The sequence below is a fragment of the Lynx rufus genome, unplaced genomic scaffold, assembly GCF_022079265.1.
Source record: "Lynx rufus isolate CCGP_SWC_20201006 ecotype Redwood Valley unplaced genomic scaffold, mLynRuf1.p SCAF_5, whole genome shotgun sequence".
In the NCBI taxonomy this organism is placed as follows: Eukaryota; Metazoa; Chordata; class Mammalia; order Carnivora; family Felidae; genus Lynx; species Lynx rufus.
The window spans coordinates 45,076,775-45,097,349 of record NW_025814867.1 but is presented as its reverse complement, the minus strand read 5'-3'; the positions used below and the strand labels follow the sequence as shown (position 1 = coordinate 45,097,349).

General features: G+C 39.2%; 2 protein-coding genes across 3 annotated transcripts in view; one reads left to right on the top strand and one right to left on the bottom strand.

The window, feature by feature from the left end:
• Nucleotides 1-12,901, bottom strand: part of EIF2A (eukaryotic translation initiation factor 2A) — a 31,089-nt gene extending 18,188 nt beyond the window's left edge. For both annotated transcript variants that reach the window (XM_047099589.1, XM_047099590.1), the window contains exons 1-2: nt 12,849-12,901; nt 2,590-2,659 (exon numbers count right to left, since the gene is read on the bottom strand). In XM_047099589.1, the coding sequence (XP_046955545.1) occupies nt 2,590-2,659; nt 12,849-12,900 (122 nt within the window). In that variant the 5' untranslated portion in view covers nt 12,901. The remainder of the gene's footprint in view (nt 1-2,589; nt 2,660-12,848) is intronic.
• A 321-nt stretch (nt 12,902-13,222) lies between these two features.
• SERP1 (stress associated endoplasmic reticulum protein 1) lies at nt 13,223-17,224 on the top strand. The gene is made up of 3 exons (XM_047099584.1): nt 13,223-13,660; nt 13,943-14,018; nt 15,216-17,224. The coding sequence occupies exons 1-3, from the start codon at nt 13,577-13,579 to the stop codon at nt 15,254-15,256; spliced, it is 201 nt and encodes a 66-aa protein (XP_046955540.1). The 5' UTR covers nt 13,223-13,576; the 3' UTR covers nt 15,257-17,224.
• Nucleotides 17,225-20,575: the final 3,351 nt, after the last annotated feature.

The following is a 20,575-nucleotide window of genomic DNA, read 5'->3' as shown; positions in this document are numbered from 1 at the left end:
TGAATGAGCTTTGGACAAGATCATATGGCTCACCAATATAGTCCTTCCCTCAAACTAAAATCAATTCATTAATCAGCTGACTTTACCACCATGCCACTTCGTCTCACATAAATAATAACAATAATCCTTACTATCATTTAATACCCAGTCCTTGGATATCTAGGTTTTGAAAAGCTCCTCAGGTCATCCTAATGTGTGGCCAAATTTGAGAACTACTCATCTAAAAGCTTGACTGGCCATAGGTTTGTTTTTTGTTTGTTTTGGTTTTGGTTTTGGACCTTCCTAGAAGTTAAGTATCATGTAGTTCCCATTACTACCCACCAGGGGGTACATAATGTCTCCTTGTTCTACCCTTAGTGATGCTGAGGCTGTACTGGACTCTTCAAGTGCCTCCTCAGATTCACCCTACCTTTCCTGCTCCCAGTCATCAGCTATTCAATGAAGAAACCTGGCCACCTCATGCCCTAACACCACTGGTTGTCTCAGACTCTCTAGGAGTGAGGGCCACATTTCAGCATGGCTTCCACTATGCCTACTGCAGCAGCAGGAAGAGGAGGTGACATTCAGATTCAACCTGAATAGACCAAAAAAGGCTCTGGCTGTACATACATTTCTTACCCTTCCTCTCCACGACTGTTCTGAGGCACAGTGGTTCCTTATAGCCTCTCCGGAGACATTCTGCATGACCAAGAAACCTGGCTATATTTTATGAATCTGTGGTCAGCTCAGTGCACTCCATGTTAGATTTACTTTCACTTCTTCCTTGCCTTATTCCCTTTACCCCTCATTCCTGCTGCCTTGGGATTGTACACCCCACTGAAGTGCTTGCAGCACAAAAGCTCTGACACAGACTTGTTTGCTAGAGTAGTGCTTTTCAAATATTAATATGCATACAAATCACCTGAGGGTCTGGTTAAAACACAGATTCTGATTCAGTAAGCTGAATCAGGGACTGAGATGTTACACTGGTTCAAGGTGATGGCAATATAGCTGGTCTTGATACTTCCTGTATCATGGTTCTAAAGAACTGGGTCTAGTAAAAAATTGGTCGACAGACTTAGGTGATGTCAGCCTGATTATAAAGTTCCCCATCCATAGTTCTTCTAACAGGCTCAGCATCTTTTGATGATCATTTGCCCAGATCAGTGGTTCTCAAAGCAGGGTCCCTAAACTTGCAGCTTTGGCATTACTGGGGAACTGTTAAAAATTCTAGTTCTTGGGCCCCACCCCAGATCTAATGAGTCAGAATATCTGGAGAGGAAGCAGCAATCTGTGTTTTAACAAGCTCTTCAGATCACTCTGATGTATGCTAAAGTCTGAGAACTGACAAAGATTTCTTTAAGATTACAATGATTATCTAACCCCAATGTTACTTCTGTATTTATCCACTAGAATTCTCCTCTAAATAAGTTTTCCTCATCAACAATCTGGATACTTTGAAAAACCGTCTGTATGGGAAAGACAAAATAAATGCGTGATTTCTTCTCTTGATTTGTCAATTTTCAAAATAATGCGCAAGGACCCCATCAACCTCCAATGCTGACCAATAAGATTTGGAGAGAGAGGAATTTGGGGGCGAGTGTTTACATACTTGAATGTCTCAATCCTTTTAGTCATGGTTCTTTCCAATGCTCAAATTGCCTCATCTTAAGTTGCTGTGAATGCCCTGAAGTTGACTCTTGTGACTCTTCAACAAAGCCCTGGTAGTCTTTTATAGCTTCCTTGCTTTCTGGACCAAAATGTCTCTAGCTCAACTCATACTGTCTTCTGTACTAGACCTGGAATCAGTCGCTTCTTCAAGGAACGAGTTCCTGTTACTGAAGAATGGTGTTTAGAGATCATAATCTGTGAGACAGGGGTATTCACTGCTACTACCTTATCACCGCCCCTTAACCTTTTTCAGTGGACATTACTAAAAAATAGAAGCGTTTTTATGAAAAGAAATCATGAGTTCATACTGACATATGCAAGTCTATCCCTTCACCCTCAGGCTGAAAATCTTGGTTTCTGAGGATGTTAATATAATTGTTTTATCCTGTAATAGATTTAAAATGACAATATCAATTTTCTGTTGCCAATAAAGCTACTGAATGCATTTAAGAATTTTGAATGACATCATATAGTTATGCCACCAACTTAATACTTTTATTCGTTTTTGGTTTAGCCTTTTTATTCTTTTTAAGAAAAAAATATATCTACATCTATCGATCGTATTTCCTTCCTTTCTTATACGTTTGTCATTCTCTGATTTTACGAAGACTGTAGGCAGAGGTTTGACTATCACATTTGCAAGTTTTTCTTCATCCCCTAAGATAAAATTCTTCTAAGTCAAAGGCTTCAACACAATTATACTCGTGTCTACACTTTTTCTTTTAAACATGCTGAAGCTATTGGTTTCAAATCTAAAGATTGATCATTTTTCTTGATAGAGAACATACATTCTTTCCATCTTCTGTTAATATTATATAACATACCCCAGGAAACTTGCTTATCTGCTCTTTCTTTCTTGTTCAGAATATAACAACAACAAAAATAATTTAGAATTATTATATAGTTCCCTATAACATCACTTAACAAAATAAACCATACCTTGGAAACAATGTGCTTTCTGTAAAATGTGGTGGTCCATTTACCATGTAAAGTCCTTCTGATCCTCGGACTAAAAAAACAAAACAGAACCACCATTAGTTTGTTAATAAATACTCAGTAATCACAAATATTTTATTTCTTTTCTTTCTGAGAGAGAAAGCGTGAGCAGAGGAAGGGCAGAGAGAGAGAGGGACAGAGGATCTGAAGCAGGCTCTGCACTGACAGCAGCAAGCCCAATTCACAAACCACAAGATCACAACCTGACCCAAAGCTGGACGCTCAACTGACTGAGCCATCCAGGCACCCCACAAATATTTTAAAAAACAAAAAGCTTTCAGTCAAAGTATCAATGAAGCTATTAAACATTTCATAAAACTATACAATGTTGGCATTACAAAGGTAAATTTTTCTTAACCCTATTGCATGAAATTATGTAACCCTATTGCTGGGAAACCAATAGGTAATGTCATGGAATGTTTATGTCTCCCCCAAATCCTCATGTTGAAACTCTAATCCCAATGTGATAGTATTTGGAATTGGGGACTTTGAGAAATAATTAGATCATGAGGGTAGGGCCCTCATGAGTGGGATTAGTGCCCTTAGAAGAACAGTCCCAGACCTAGCCAGCTTTCCTTCTGCCGTGTAAAGATACAATAAAGAGTTGGCAGTCTGCAACCTGAAAGAGAGGAAATATTAGAACACAGGGTGGCTGTGTGCTTTATGCAAAACAATAACCTAAAAATATAGAATATATTCAAAGTTCTTAAAGAAAACTAGGCATTATTAATACAATTCTCAAACTAAGAGAACAAGTGGGACGAGACACATTCATTACAAAGTTCCCAAGGACAGTAATATCCTAAAAAATTAAGTGGGAATAAAGTCCAAGATTAAGAACATCTATACAATTAATTATATATTTTTAAATGGCCGAATTAGAAGTTTCTAAAGCTGAATCAAATAAACTGATTCGTTCATTCAACAAATGCTTACTGAGTAAAAAATAAAAACTGCCTTCCAGACCCTCTGTTGAGTACTGGAGATACAATAGGGAGGAAAATCAGACTTGTTCCTGAGCTTATTAACCAAATAGTCAAATACATGGAATTCTGTAAGTGTGCTTAGTGCTACAAAGTAGAGATATATGGGGCTAATCCAGTGATTAATAGGTGAGTTTTGATCTAAAAATGGAAAGTTAGGGAAAGTGTCCTTGAGCACAGGACTTGTGTGCTGAGATGTGAGGGATGAATGGCAGTTAACAAGCAAAGACAACAGTAACAAGTGCAAAACCTCCATGGCAAGAGAGATGACAGAGCAACACAGAAATGGAAAGAGGGCCTTTATGGAAGGAACTGGAGTTAGAGAGGAAAACAGGGTTCAGACCAAGCAGGATCTTATGGCCTAAGTTAGGCAATGTTGGTCTGTAGCCTAAGAATGGTGGGGAACTTCATGGGGTGCCTGGGTGGCTCAGTCGGTTAAGCGTCCGACTTTGGCTCAGGTCATGATCTCGCGGTTCATGAGCCCCACGTTGGGCTCTGTGCTGACAGCTCAGAGCCTGGAGCCTGCTTGGGATTCTGTGTCTCCCTCTCTCTCTGCCCCTCCCTCACTGGCTCTCTGTCTCTCCCTCTTTCAAAAATAAATAAACATTTAAAAAAAATGGTGGGGAACTTCAGAAGGGTTTTAGGCAAATTTTGAGAACCACATTTGCATTTTGTAAAGGTCAATCTGGTACAAGGTAGAGAATAAACTGGAAGAGAGTTAAGAGTGGATAAGAAAAGACTATTCAAGACAGTTCTGCAGGAATCCTACAGAAGAGCATAGAAACTTGGACTGGGGTGGGCAGTGGAAATGGAGAACGAGTGTGTTTAATTTTGGGAGATAAAATTAGCAGGGCTTGGTGATGAGTTACTATTTTATCAGCTAAAATTCTTGCTAGCAGCAACAGTTTAAGAGCTGAAGAGCAGAAAAACTTTTACTGAGGTTCATGGTTATAATTATATCTGCTTCCTTTTCTGCCAGCTGTTCACAAATATCCCCTTCCTCTCTTTACTGAGAAGGCAGCAAAGTTGGTAAATAGGGGCCACTCTCAGCTCCCTTGTCGAGGGACGGTTCTCATTAACACTGATTTTCTACCTGAGAATTACTAGCTCAGTTTTCAGATACTGAAAGTAATATAATTTATAGACCCAAAGTAAATAAAGTTAGCATGAAAGGAAAAGAACCACTGATGAACAAGACAAAAATTGATGTCTTAGTGGAGCCTCCATTCTAATGGAGGGATGGAAAATAAGCAAACATACAACTAAATGAAGTTTCCAGTTAGAGATCCAAAAGTATACAAGTAGCTACCATGTTTCTTCATATGCAGAGCACCAGACTGAACTGTCAAACTGTTATAGGTCCTTTGGCCTTGAATGGAATGAATTCTAGCAAAGTGTTCTACATGTATCACAATCTTTTTTAAGTTTATTTATTTTGAGAGAGCGTGTGTACGCATGCTCTAGAGTCGCGGAGGGGCAGAGAGACAGGGAGAGAGAATCCCAAGCAGACTCCGTGCTGTCAGCACAGAGCCTGACAAGGGCTCGATCCCACAAACCATGAGATCATGACCTGGGCTGAAACCAAGAGTCAGACACTTAACCAACTGACCCATTCAGGTGCCTGTGCATATATTAAAATCTAAACTCCTTATACTACGGCCTATAAACTTCTATAAGATTTGGCCCCTTCACAGTTCTATGGGCTAGGTATTAGGGATTTAAAAAAATGAATCCATCACTGCACTCAAGGTAATGATGTCAAAGGAGCTCAGTCTGTGGCTATGCCTTGAATGAAACACTGAAGTTATCTATTTTAAAAATCTCTAATGACATTAGAAAATTTTGTGCCAGAAAATGTTTTCCTACAAGATTTTAAAACTATGAAGTATAATCCTTTAACATGAAAATTCTCACTTGCTTCTCGGTTTTTTGGTTAAGATCAAATGCAGCACCAATATACTACACAGGCAAAACGATGCTATTTCTCATTATCAAATCATCTGCTGCAATATCATGTATGACACATTCTGATTTAGAAGAAAACAGGCCATTCTTTTCTTAATACTATAATAATGGTTTTAATAAATCTTTATTTGAGGAATTAATCAAAAATGATTTTACCAAACTAGGGAGTTAGTTACCAGATTACACTTTATTATAAGGGTTACATAAAGCTTTGTCAGCCTAATGAAGTCCTCCCACAAGCTGCTGTGGCAACTTAACACATTAAGGACCCTCTTACAGAACTCACATATAGGCCTAGGAAAATAAAACTGCATATCATCACTGAAGTCCCACTGAAGCTGAAGTGTAATTAGAGAATGTGCTATATGATGATGCAATCAAACCATGTTCTATTGCCTTAACTGCCGGCCCTTAGAAAATATGCCTGAGGTGACTGGCAAAAAAGAAAAAAGGAAAAAAAAAAAAAAGCTTTATCGAACTCATCTCAGCTTTTTGTGTTCTCATGAACTTGCAACTAGTGACCTTGGTCCTCTGTATTTGTTGACTTTGCTGTTATCAACAACCACAATGTTTACTTGGGGTAAAATTCAAAGTTTTTGTACATTATACAGTTGACTCTTGAACAACATAGGGGTTAGGGGTATTGAATCCCGCACAACTGAAAATCTGTGAATAACCTGACTCTCCAAAATATTTAACTATTAATAGCCTATAGCTGACCAGAAGTCTTACTGATAACATAAATGGTCAATTAACACATATTTTGTTATATATGCATATATACTATATTCTTACAATACAGTAAGTAAGCTACAGAAAAGAAAGTGTTATTAAGAAAATCATAAGCAGAGGGGCGCCTGGGTGGCGCAGTCGGTTAAGCGTCCGACTTCAGCCAGGTCACGATCTCGCGGTCCGTGAGTTCGAGCCCCGCGTCAGGCTCTGGGCTGATGGCTCGGAGCCTGGAGCCTGTTTCCGATTCTGTGTCTCCCTCTCTCTCTGCCCCTCCCCCGTTCATGCTCTGTCTCTCTCTGTCCCAAAAATAAATAAACGTTGAAAAAAAAATTAAAAAAAAAAAAAAGAAAATCATAAGCAGAGGTGCCTGGGTGGCTCAGTTGCTTAAGCGCCTGACTTTGGCTCAGGTCATGATCTCATGGTTCGTGGGTTCAAGTCCTGCATTAGGCTCAATGCTGATAGCTCGGAGCCTAGAGCCTGCTTCAGATTCTGTGTCTCCCTCTCTTTCTGCCCCTTTCCTGCTTGTGCTTGCTCTCTCTCAAAAATAAATAAACATTAAAAATAAATAAAAATAAAAATAATGTTTAAGTGGACCTGCATGGTGCAAACCCATGTTACTCAAGGGTCAATTGGACTAAAGTGGCAACTATATTGCCAAACCCATGAAGGTAGCAGTGGGAATTTTCAGGATATTCAGGGAAATCAGTACAAGGTTTTCCTTTTCTAAAATTTCTATTTCATACCTACATACCAAACTAAGACAGGTGGAAAACCCCAAAGGATCTACTATAGACTGAATGATTACCACCCCCCTCATTCATATGTTGAATCTTAATCCTTAAAGTAATGGTACTTGGAGGTAGGCCTTTGGAAGGTAATTAGGTCAGGACAACAGAGCCCTCAAGAATGGGATTAGCACCCTTATGAAAGAGATCCCAGAGAGCTCTTTTGCCCTTTCTGCCCAGCAGACAATGGCTATCTATGAACCAGGAAGTAGGCTCTCACCAGACACCAAATCTGCCAGTATCTTGATCTTGGACTTCCCAGATTCCAGAAGTGTGGGAAATAAGTGTTTAAGCCAACCACTTGGGTATTTTTGCTATTGTAGCTTGAATGGACTAAGACAGGAACAGGAGCAAGGAACAAAAACTACTTAATCCACATTCTTTCATATAGATTGTTAACTCAAAATCTTAAAAGGCAACACCTGACAGAAATGTCAGTGTGAAAAGTGTCACTCTTTCCTGCTCAAGTAGCATGCAGTCTCATGTGGTTTTTACTTCCTGGTTTTAGTTATGTTTCTGGAGAAGCAAAATCTTGAGTCAAATTAATCAAGTGCTTTCATTATGCACATGTTCACATTCTAAATAAAGAACAGTTTTCTTCTTTTTTTTTAAGTTTATTTATTTTGGGAGAGACAGAGTCAGAGTGGGGAAGGGGCGGAAAGAGAGGGAGAATCTCAAGCAGACTCCACACTGTCAGCACAGAGCCCTACATGGGGCTCAAACTTATAAAACAGTGAGATCGTGACCTAAGCTGAAATCAAGAGTCAGATGATGAACCAGATGAACCACCCAGGTGTCCCCAAAACAGTTTTAAAACACAAATCCGCAGGCTTCATGTTCTATGATTCCATTTATTTAACATTCTTGAAATGACAAAATTATCATGATAAAGGACAGATCAGTGGTTGCCAAAGTTTAGAGCTCGAAGGAGATTCTGACTATAAAAGGGTAGCAGCATCTTCTTTATGATAGAGTAGTTCTATATTCCGATAGTGGAGGTTACAGAAATCTATATATGTGACAAAATTTCTTAGTGTGATATACGTGCACAAACTGGTGAAATCCAAATAAGGATTTTAAGTTAGTAAATACTACTGTGCCAGCACTAATTTCCTAGTTTTGATAACGTAGTATGGTTATGTAAGATAATATACAAAGCTAAGTGAAGGATACAGGGGAACTCCTTTTACTGTTTTGCAACTTCTTGTAAGTCTTAAACTATATCAAGATATAAGGTGTTTTATAAGACCATCATTTTTGGTAGTGCTTGTTCACAATATGGCAAGAAATTAAACCAATCAAAAGTTTGGAAAAAACGTTTTCCAACATTTCTCAAGAATGGATTTGCTTGCGAATACCAGGCAAAAGTGTTACATTAAAATAAAAAATTGAAGAGACCACGACTTATGTACTAAGGTAAAAACAAATTCCATGAGACAAAAGTACAAACCAGGGCTACTTTAAAACTGGTGATACTGTTGGTCCCCATTCAATTAGACAATCCTTCTTTGTACATGATGCTTTATAATAGATATGTCTATTTTAGGGGAACTAATTATCAATTGAATTCATCATAAAAATCATAATGAGTCACTACAGTCTTGTTCGCACATGTAAATCCCTACTTATATTTATATTCATTTCACACCTCCTTACACAGAAGCAGAACTAGGACAAAGTGTTGCAAGACGTTTTGGAACCACTAAGGTATTTTACTGGATTTAATCAGTTTGAGTAACTTCTACAAGAATAAATGGGTATACAAAGTTTATTAGAAGACACACAAAATCAGATTCTTAACAACATAAACTGTATTTTGAGTTAATAAAGGCAAAATAAATATGGATTCAAAAGTTCTTTTCAGTAACTAAAACAACTTTTCTACATATTACTTTCTAATGAGAAATTCATTTTAATTAGAAGTGACTAAATATGAAACAGTGAATACGATGTAGAGATAGTTTAATATAGTGTACTGAGAGTTGATATGATCCCCTGTTTTTAATGACTTTCCCCTGTTAATCAAAGGGGATCTGGAAATATGTTCTATTAGAAAGAAAAATCTAGAATATGAACAGTTCTTTTCAGTAAAGCAACAAATAAATGCCAGAGTTTCACAAAGAAAAACTATTTTTTTTTTCAACGTTTTTTATTTATTTTTGGGACAGAGAGAGACAGAGCATGAACGGGGGAGGGGCAGAGAGAGAGGGAGACACAGAATCGGAAACAGGCTCCAGGCTCTGAGCCATCAGCCCAGAGTCTGACGCGGGGCTCGAACTCCCGGACCGCGAGATCGTGACCTGGCTGAAGTCGGACGCTTAACCGACTGCGCCACCCAGGCGCCCCAAGAAAAACTATTTTAAAACAATCACATTAAATATTGCACTTAAATAATATCTTTTAAAAAATTACTAGCCTTGGGGTGCCTGGGTGGCTCAGTCAGTTAAGCGTCTGACTCTTGGTTTCAACTCAGGTCATGATCTCACCGTTCTTTAGTTAGATCCTGCATTAGGCTCTGCACAGCACGGGGCCTGCTTGGGATCCTTTCTCCTCCTCTCTCTCTGCCCTTCCCCTGCTCACTCTCTCTCAAAATAAATAAATAAAAACTTTAAAGATTACTAGCCTTTATAGATACTCATATGCCATTTACTGCTCTAGGGCTGACTCAATATGAGAAAACTACTAGGCTTCAACAACAAGGATCCCGTACCAGGGATATGGTGATCATTACAATGGGATACTTTTTCCAACCCTTACATTCACTGAAGTACCTATCAGTGTAGGAAAATGATTCCATTTTGAATCAATTATCTCAATGGTGGCCTCAACCAGGCAAGCTGATTAGACATATGGGTTTCATGTAAGGGCCACTGTTTTACATGCCTGGCATGGACACAGGTCCTACCTTCTAGGAGACTCTAATTTTCCAGGGGAAACTATCCAAGACTGAGACTATAATTTGGTCCTGGTGATTTGATTAAATATTGATTCAAAGATGAACAAGATCCAGCCAAGCCAAGCCAAAAACAGCCAGCATTGAGAGTAGCAAAAAAATGTGCTTTCCTTTGGGGCTGTGAGCTAGCTGAATGTAAACCTGGAGAATGTTAGCCTAAGAATGAATTTAATTGAAAAGAAAGCAAGAGCCTAGGGATAAAGAAAAACATTTTTGGAGTCAAGTGAGTACCTGGGTGTAGCAGTACTGAAGCTTTACAATTACATGAGTTTCAAAAAAAAGAAAACTCCCTTTATCACCTACTCTGGCTTTTTGTCATTTTCAGTGAAAAGTTAAGACTGACAGGGGTGCCCGGGTGGCTCAGTTGTTTGGGCATCCGACTTCAGCTCAGGTCATGATCTCACGGTTTGTGACTTCGAGCCCCACATCAGGCTCTGTGCTGACAGCTCAGAGCCTGGAGCCTGCTTTGGATTCTGTGTCTCATTCTCTCTCTTACCCTCCCCCACTTGTGCTCTGTCTCTCTCAAATAAATAAATGTAAAAAAAATTAAAAAAAAAAGTTGCAACTGACAAAACTTACTGGACAATGTCCAAATTATTCCAAACTCCAAAATCCTGTAAGTCTAAGTTTAAAAAAAAAATTTGCAACTAAAAATCTATTATTGATTGAAATACCTATACTAACAATTTTTAAAAATTAGTGTGTTCAAGTAAAAGAAAAATGGACCACGGAGTTGAATGATTCAATATAATTCTAATTCTGCCAATTTGCAATGTGAATCTGACCACCTAATCTTTCAGGGCTTCTATGAATATGAGACTATGAGGGATAGACTGACTAGCTAACCTTTAAGCTCTTACCATGTCCTTAATTTTAAGCATTGTAAGAAAACTGTCACTTTGTTAATATGACTATAAATGAAGTGGTTATGCTTCATTAATTTATTCCTCCATCAAACATTTAGAATGTCTATTGTTTAGTACACACTGTACCTGGTATTGAGAAGATGGAGATGAGGAAAACTGTGCCCTGCCACCAAGGAGTTTAGTCTAGAAAGGCAGAAAAGCATCTAAACAACTAGATAATTAACCTATGTGATACGTGAAAAAAAAAAAATTCAAGTATATATGAAGTACAAAAATAGCCTGGGAGTGACTGATCGTCTGAGAAGAGTGAGGACAAGAGTATCCAAAGCAGGCTCTGTGCTGACAGCAGCGAGCCCAAGTTCTTGGGGAACTTACGAATCCCCAAGATCATGACCTGACTCCAAGTCAGACGTTCAACTGACAGAGCCACACAGGCGCCCCAGAAATGAATTTTAAAAGATGAAAAGTAAGCCAAATCAAGAGGACCAGGAGTCCTAGACTGAAGTAGATTTTTCAAGGGTTTTGTAAGCAGTCCAATATTGATGGAGCACAATAGGGTGGGGAGCAAAGAAATGAATGCAAAGAGCTTTTCAAGGATTATGAAGGGTTCCACATGCTATGCTAAACAGGATGGAATTTACCCTGTAAACACTGAGCAGCCCCTGTAAAGATTTTTTTCAAATTAAATTTTTTACTTGTATATAATTAACACACAATATTACATTACTTTCAGATAGAAAATTTATCAGATTTTTAAATGTACTGTTTTTTTAGAGTACAAATAAGCATTCAGTGTTCCCAAACTGTGAATAACATACTAGTTACTTTTAAGAAGCCAGAGAAAAAAATTCACTTAGTTATGTAATTATGCCTTTTAAATAGTATGTCTGGCATATTATCTTACAAATTATACTCATTATTTGATAAATATTTGATGACTGAACTGCGGTAGCCAGATTGATATGAGCAGTCATCGTGCTTAATAACAAAGATCTTAAAATGTAGAATGGCAAAAAGTGCAAAAGCTTTCTAATGTTCCTTTCAAGTTTGGGGACATAACACCCTTCCTCAAAAGTAAACGACCTTTCTGTTAATGGTGTTTCTCCTTCTCTATAAGCTATCCATGGCTTAATCAAAGCCTCTGTTCTTTTCTCTCCCAATTCCCCTCTATTTGATACTCATATGAGAACCCCAGCCATTACCCTAACCCGGAGTCTTCCCGGACACAGTCCAAGACTAAGTTAACTATCTTTTATAAAATTGTAAACGCTGCCTCCAATCCAAAATCTCAGGAATCCGGTAATAATCAGATTCTAAAATACTCATAAACACTTCAACATCAAACGTTGCCATCATTTCCATAATGCTCACTGCCACGACCCCAGAGCACACTTTCATCACTTTAAACCTACGCTACCACAGCTCCACTCTATTTGATCCTACTAGTTTCATTAAAGCAAAGAGCACAGAATTTGGTACTACTTAAATTCAGGTGTATTTAATGTGTGTGCGCATTCTAGCCATTTGTTTATGTTTGTTCTTTATTACAGAACTCAATGACTTCTGTCAACAAGATCTGTCACCATATAAGAGTACGTATAAAACCCGTGTTTGCAGACCCGGGGTAACAAATTCAACCCGCACTTTCTGTTCTTATCTCTCGTCCGCAACTCCAGTGGAATCTGAAGCGACAGGGAGGAATGATGGACGGGCAAAAGGGAGGGGAATGCTGAAGCCCAGAGGCTGGGGCCTCACTTCCGATTGCCACGCTACACCAAGCAACCCACAAGACCCTCTGGCTCTTCCATAGTCCACAAGGAAAGGTGGAGCAGACGCCAGTGCTTCTCGGGTAATCCCCAAGAGCAAAGACACAAGAGGAAAATGCTCTGAAAAAATCTCTTACTCGTTCAGGACTCACCTGTCAGTAGTGGCGTGGACGGCGCCATCTTGTCCCGGAAAGAGAAACCCATGCGCTGGGGTCAGAGTTCACGAGGGCCAAACCCGGCCCCTACACGTCTCCACAGGCGTGGAGACAGCGCATAGCTGTTTCCGGTATCACGAGCCTCGGGGCCAATTCACTTCCGGTGGGAGACGGCAGTAGAAAAAGGAGTCTGAACGCGCACGCGCAGCTCTGGGGAGACACTTTAAAGAGCACCGCGGGGCGGGACTAGTGCTCGTGCGCCAGCCTTTGCCCTCCCCTCTCCCTCTTTTACAGCAGGCGGAGTCCGCACTTCCGCGGGGCGGAGTCCGTCCAGTGCTGACGTTGGCAGCCGAACCCGAAGTAGTTCGAGGCTACGGGCAGTGCTGCTCGGTTGTTGCGTTGCGTTTCCTTCCTCTTTCACTCCACGCTCCCGGCGGCGGCCAGAGCGGCGGCGCGAGAATATCCCGGCGGCCTGCTTGTCGTCCCGCGTGCCCGCTTCTCGGCCGGCCAGTCCGGCGTCGTCAGTCAGTCGGCGGCCCGACGCCCCGCTAGCGCTCGGCACCCGAGTTCGCCTCGCTCAGGCCCAGCGGCCGGAGCTAGCGCCCCGCCTGAGAGCCTTCTAGCTCCGGCAGCGCAGGCACCGGGACCAGAGCGTCGCAGCGGCCCGAAGGGAGGCGAGCTAGCGAGTCTAAGGGGTGGCTGAGGCAGGTGGTGGCGCCGTGAAGATGGTCGCCAAGCAGCGAATCCGTATGGCCAACGAGAAGCACAGCAAGAACATCACCCAGCGGGGCAACGTCGCCAAGACTTCGGTAAGGAAAGACCAGGCGCCCGTCCGTCCCGCAGCCGGGGTTCAGGCCCGGGTCCTAGGATCGAGTTCTCCGCAGGCCCGAGGCCACGAGCTGGACGCTAAGTTGGCGGGGCGGGGCAGGGGGGAGGGTGGTTCGGGTAGGTGGGTGCTTGAAAGCTAGGCGGTTCGGGAACGGAGGGCAAACCTGTGAGGGGACCTGGAAACCTGGCCCGCGGTGTAGGCTGCAGGAGCCCGGGATCGGATTGGGTTTTTGCATTTGAAATGGGACTTTCCGTTTTTGCAGAGAAATGCTCCCGAAGAGAAGGCGTCTGTAGGACCCTGGTTATTGGCTCTCTTCATTTTTGTCGTTTGTGGTTCTGGTAAGTGTTTTGGGGCTACCATCGGGTAGGGTATTGGATGTCGGGTTTGGGATGACGTGGTGACCCATCAGTGGTGAATCCTACCCGCGTAGTTCTCAACCCACCTGCTGGGAGCTCCACATAAGTGTCTCTCGTCTGAACCGAATTACTTGTCCCACATATGCACAGAGGGTGGTGCTCCAGAAACTTCTCATAGCTTGATTTGTGCTCACAGGAGATCAGAAAAGGAGGTCAGGTCTTCAGTTAGTAATGATCAAGTTGGAAGAAATTTAGACCAAAACAAAAAAACCTCACGGAATGAGAATTTAGAATGTTTTGCAAGCATATTATGAATGTATTTGCAAAAAACTTAGGAACATGATGTATATATGGACGTTGAACTGAATTTAACGTGTCCCAAAATCTAATGTTTTTATGGCAAAATTGGGTATATTTTGCAAAGTAAAGCTCGTGCGAAGAATTGGTTGGGTATAGAGGAAATGTACCTGATTGGTAACTTAGTGTAGGAGACAAATGTTTTCAGATTAATTAAAGAAACGTTTGACATATGGGAGGAAAAATAAGTTATCAGGTCAGCCTACTATTAAAGTAATAGATTCCTGCCTTTGCAAATGGATTACAGAATATTTTTCTTCTTTTCATTTATTATTTCAATATGCAAACTGTTTATATTGTTTCTGTTTTTTATATTCTGACATTCTAAAGTTACTGAGGTTTCTCTTAAACGTTTCACTTCGCCTGCTTCCTAAACTTACTAGTTGGCCAAGAGCCAAGCAATTTATGTAACCTAAAGATTATTCAATTTCAGCTTTGTGAGAATGAGGAAACATGGTTATATTATAGGCCAGGCCTTAGAAGGACACTTAATATTTTGGGGATAAATCAAAATAATTCTATGCTAGAAAAACCTGTTTGCTTTGGTGCTTTAAGCTTTTTCTAAAATGATTGTGTATTGCAAAATCTCTTGGACAGTTAGACGCAGAATTCAGAAAAGCTGAAAAAAATAACTTATGGACATTGAATTGGTTTATTAGGGTAGGCTTGTCGTCACTTCTTCAATGAAGTTACATAGCATTTGCAAGTAATTTTAAGGGTGCTCTTGGATTCTCATGAAGTACCTTAATAAATATTTGCCAGTTGTCATTCCTATTTTATTCAAAGCATGCTTACTAAAACATTTGTTCTTTCTTTTTACAGCAATTTTCCAGATTATTCAAAGTATCAGGATGGGCATGTGAAGTGACTGACCTTAAGATGTTTCCATTCTCCTGTGAATTTTAACTTGAACTCATTCCTGATGTTTGATACCCTGGTTAAAAACAATTCAGTAAAGCATCCTGCCTCAGAATGACTTTTCATATCATCCTTCATTTGTCATTCCAAGGTTTCTCCATGAGTCATTCCAAGTTTTCTAGTCCATACCACAGTGCCTTGCAAAAGCACCACATGAATAAAGCAATAAAATTTGATTGTTAAGCTATAGTAGTGGACCCTACTTATTCAGTCAGTAAAGAGTAAGTTTTCTTAATGTGGTTGTTAAAACCCTATCCAGTATAGATAGATAATTAGATTAAATCTATGTAGACAGAGTCTAGATTTTGTTAATCCTAATGTGTATATGCAATTAGTTTAATTTAAAATTTGGAGTCCTGGTTTTTATATAGTTAGGCACTTTATTACTATATCTTGAATTGAAAGCACACTCCCATATAGGGTAATGTCACTGTCCTGTAATAAAGTGCTTATAAATGGAACAACTACACAGTTAGCCTCGTTTTCCCATAATCTTTAGCACCTAAAATTTTTTAAAAGCTTCTAAATGCCTAATATAAAAGGAGATGCTTATAGCTACAATATCTATTTTAACAATATTATTTCTATTACACTACCTTGGATTTTGCATGAGTAGTTATACTAATGTAAAATGCCATAAGAAAACTTGGTTGAGCATTTTGTAACTTAATCAGTAACTTCAGTTTCACTAAAAGCTACCATGTGGAGTAAAGTCAGGGAAAGTTTGTTTATGTCACCGTTGATTTTACCATAATTAATATATCAAAGGGGTCTACTATGCTAGACAATATTTTGGGGAAAAATACTACTAAAAATGGATGTTTCATCAGGACATCCTGATGAGTCTAATGTGCCATAAGACATCTTAGCACGTTAATAGCACTTTTAATACCAAAAAGGCACATCAACTAAAAAGTTACTTAGTTTGGAAATAATTTTCTGGGTTTATGATTAAAATTTTGGTAGGGCACTAGATACATCAGACTAAAGTGCCATCTGGAATTAAATGGATTTGCTGATAAGGATCAGTCTTTAGTCTTCCCTTTGTTGTATAATTTTATAGGTTATGATTGATCAAAGTTTCTTTTTACTAATGGTAAGGGTGAGAAGGCAGGTTTTAGGTTTTCTGATACTGTTGAAAATTGTAAGTTTTGGCTGTTTACTTAGCCATAACTTGTTTAAAAAAAAAAAAAAAGCCTGAGAGGTGTCTATGTATCAATGAATTGGAAAGAAAGCTGCTTGTTTGCTTTGTTAATTGCCTCAGGATATCTCTTTTAAAATAAGCTGTTTTAAGAGGAACAGAAGGGAAATCTACCTAGTCATACACATTGTGAACCTCAGAGTTTCTGATACCCCTCAATATAGGGGACGAGTGAGGGAGAGGAGTAGTTAAGGATGCTTAGGAACTTGACTACTCTAAAACAGGAAAGGAAGGAATCAGCTGACCTTGGGCCAGCAGGTTTTTATCTGCAGTTACCTGCCTTTCTCACCCAGGAAATAAACACTTGTTTCCCTATGAAGCAAGTGTCTTGATTGACTAATTCTATTTTATTATAACGTTAAAAATGAAAGTTACTGTTCTAAATTTATAGCAGGTGCCTTATTCTTTGCTTTGAGTCAAACCATTCCATATAAAAATTTCCCTTGGTTTACTATAAATAATTGGCTTTAAGATGTTAGGGGTTTTTTTTTGTTTTTTGTTTTTTTAAGTTGTACAATGTCTTTATTGATTTGACTGTTAAATTGCTACAGCTAGCAATCATTTTACATATGTAAAGTTGCATTCCTTTTGTATTTCATGTGTGATTTCCTAATTGAGTACATTTTATATTAAGGATGGATTATGCATGTTTGGGTCAATGAAAGCTATGTCTTGATTTATCCTTTAAAAATAAAGTTCCCAGAATATTTGATTCCTTCTGAAAGGAAATGATTTTACAGATTTCTTATCTGAGTGTACTTTTTATAGTTAATAGAAAATTAAAGAATGCCTAGTATTATGTTGTACTTGAGTTAAAAGAACTGGTACCCAGAGACTCAGATTAAAAATTTATAACTGGAAATAGGTAGCAAGAAAAACATTAAAAGTATAGGGGTGCCTGAGTGGCTTGGTGAATTAAGCGGCTGACTCTTGATAGCAGCTCAGGTCATTATCTTATGGTTCATGAGATCCAGCCCTGTCTTGGGCTCCATACCGACAATGCAGAGCCTGCTTGGGATTCTCTCTTTCCCTTTCTCTCTGCCCCCTTCCCTGCTTGCACACTTGCGCTGGCCTGCCCTCAAAATAAAAGTAAATTTTAAAAAAAGGAAAATGTGAAAAGCACAGTGAATTAAATACTTCTCCACCTAAGATTTACCCTCATCTCATTGTCATTCAAGAAGTCTCATTCAAGGAAAAATCACAGTTCTTTTGATCTCCCTTTCCCAATTGAATTTGGTGTCATCCAGTGTTGAACATAGTATGATGATGCTTTGTTGGGGGTTGTCTACATTGTGTCCAATTACGCTTTGTAACTTAGGTATAACATTTCAAGGAGTTGTTCAGGATTTCACTGTATCTGTTGGGTTGTATGTAATGTTGCTCAGAATAACCAAGTGGGCTTCCAGAATGTGGAAAGATTTTCATTGTAACAGGATGTTTTCTAATGGGCTTTGACTTACTTGGAAGAAGTGTGTGTGCTCAACTGCAGGGTGGTCGCTCTTACTGAGGTTTGTGGTGTTTTGCTGGCATAAAGGAGGACCCTGTAGAGGTGGATTATGTTCTTGGGAGGTTCATCAAAATTTTATTGCTCTTAGAGCATCTGAAATTTAGAACATCAAATTTTCTAATTAGAAATTCTTTTGAAATTTGATTTGTCTTTACCTACCTTTAACTTACTGTTTTAGATGCAAACCAGAACTTCAAGAAGCAGGAGTTGGGCTCAACAGCAAATGCTTTGTAACTCCCTTAGAGAACCCTTTCCTACCTAAACTTCACCCCTCTGTAGCTACTTGTACTGCTTTATCTTCAAGTTGAATTAGGAGAAAAATGTCCTAATTTGAAAAGAGTACGAATGAGCAGTAAAAGGCTAGAAGTCAAGCTGAAGGGGAAAACTCAACTGTCAGGACTTGGATATTACAGAATCATAAATGGAAAGGACATGAACAATTTAGTCCAATCGCATTTATTCAATGAATATTGAGTAACTTATGTGCCAGATATCGAGTTAGAGCTGTGAAAACAGTCCCAGCACTCAGGTATTTTTCAGTCCAGTAGTGGGAGAAAAGACAAAGTGAAAACCATAATTGTGGTCAGTATTTCAAAGGAAAAGTAAAACCAGATAAATGGTGTCTGCTCTCACAAAGCTAGCTGAGGCAGAGCAGAAACTAGAACCAAGGTTTCCAGACTCAACTGTACCCTAGAGAAACCATAGGAATGATTGCAAAACGTCTATACAGAGCACTTCTGTTTTCATGAGCTCTTTACTTCTGCATTTAGAAAAAAATCTTAATGAAAAAAAATGTTTTTGCATGTTGCCAATTCAAAGAAGAAAATAACTTGTCCTTTTATAGATGCAATTTCTTTTGAAAATGAATTTAAGTGACAATTTTACTATGATGTTTCCTGTATAGCACAAAAATAGATCAAATCAGTAATGTTATCCACTGTAACATATTCAAGAGTACATTTTTAACAGAATTTTGCTATATATTCTTCTGTATTTTGTTTTAAAATTTTCATCTGTGATGTTGAAAAATCTTACTTGATAGTCTGGTAGCCAAAAATAAATGCAGCCATGTGCCCTCCATAGATTCTTTTTATTACAAAATTTCAGTGAATAAACCATGTGTGACTTTTTTTTTTTTTTTTTTTTTTTACCATGTACAAACTTCTACTTTGGGATGTAGATAGAAAAAATCTGCAAATTTAAATAAAACTATGATTTCAAGGTCATTAAAAGCTTTAGTAACAGGTTTTTCTTCTTTTCTCACTGTTGTGAAGAAAGTCTGGACCAGGAGAATGAAAATAATTGATTTTAGAGCCAGAAAGGAACTTTAGAAATTATCTTGATTAGTAGCCCCTTTATTTTACATTTGAGGAAATTATGGCCTAGAGAAGTTCTCTTTCCCATCACCAATAATGAATCAGTAGCAGAACAAGGATTAGAAAGTAATTCTGATTCTTTAGGAATATCTTATTTTATTTTAGATTACATGTTAATCTCAGAAAACCCCGTAAGTGTACTGTGAAGGCAAAATCTGAATATTTACTAAACTTCAATGGCTTCCCACTGCCATTGGAATCAAATAACTCTTTAAGCTCTGATTTTCGGGAGACTTCACAACATGGTCCAACCTACCTTTTCAGCTTTGGCCCCCTCACTCTCCCACTTCTCTCCATGGCCAAGTTAACCCCCAAAGTCTGCTTTCGTTTTTCAGATACCTTGTGCTCTGTTTTTGCTCATTTCCCCTACATTACAATACTACCTATTCTTCACAAAGTCTAGCTTAAATTCCCCCCCTCCCCCACCATGAAGTCTTCTCTTATGGAAATTAGAAACACTTTCTTTGGGATTGTTGACTCTGAACCAGTTAGCATTTATTATGTTGCCATGTTTATTAGTTTTGTTTGCTTAGTTTCTCAGCTAGAATATAGAATCCTTAAGAGAAACAATATTTTTATTTCTTTTTCATTCTTTTTTCATCTCCTATCACCACCCTCAAGGTGAATATGCAACTTTACACACATAGAGGGCGTTCAACATTTAAAAAAAAAAAATTTTAGTGTTTATTCTTGAGAGAGAGGGAGACACAGAATCCGAAGCAGGCTCCAGGCTCTGAGCTGTCAGCCCAGAGCCTAATGGGGGGCTCGAACTCATGAACTGTGAGATCATGACCTGAGCCAAAGTCGAATGCATAACCAACTGAGCCACCCACGTGCCCCTTAGGTGAGTGATAAAAGAGAGCACTGGAGGCCCTATCATATCAGAATAATCTTTAAAGTAAGAACATGTCTTGTGAAATAATCTTCCTGATACAACAGTCACCCCAACTACTTCCAGTCTTGGCCACCTCTGCTTAACGGCTGGGCTTAGCACCAGAGTACAGTCCACCTTTGAAACGGACTCTCTCAGGATACGCTTGATATTAAGAAATAAGTCAACAGTGGTATTTGTCCTTCGGGCATATTTGAGAACCGCTCGTTATGAGTGTCCTTGAGAAAACCATAAAAAGTGCTGTATAAAGAAAGCTGACACCTCACCACACCAGTCTGTCCAGTTATA

What these genes read in the sequence shown, in the direction of transcription:
- SERP1 (XM_047099584.1), top strand. Translation starts at nt 13,577, where the DNA reads ATGGTCGCCAAGCAGCGAATCCGTATGGCCAACGAGAAGCACAGCAAG. An exon ending in GCAACGTCGCCAAGACTTCG is followed by an intron (nt 13,661 to 13,942) that starts GTAAGGAAAGAC and finishes CCGTTTTTGCAG; the next exon opens with AGAAATGCTCCCGAAGAGAA. An exon ending in TTTTGTCGTTTGTGGTTCTG is followed by an intron (nt 14,019 to 15,215) that starts GTAAGTGTTTTG and finishes TTCTTTTTACAG; the next exon opens with CAATTTTCCAGATTATTCAA.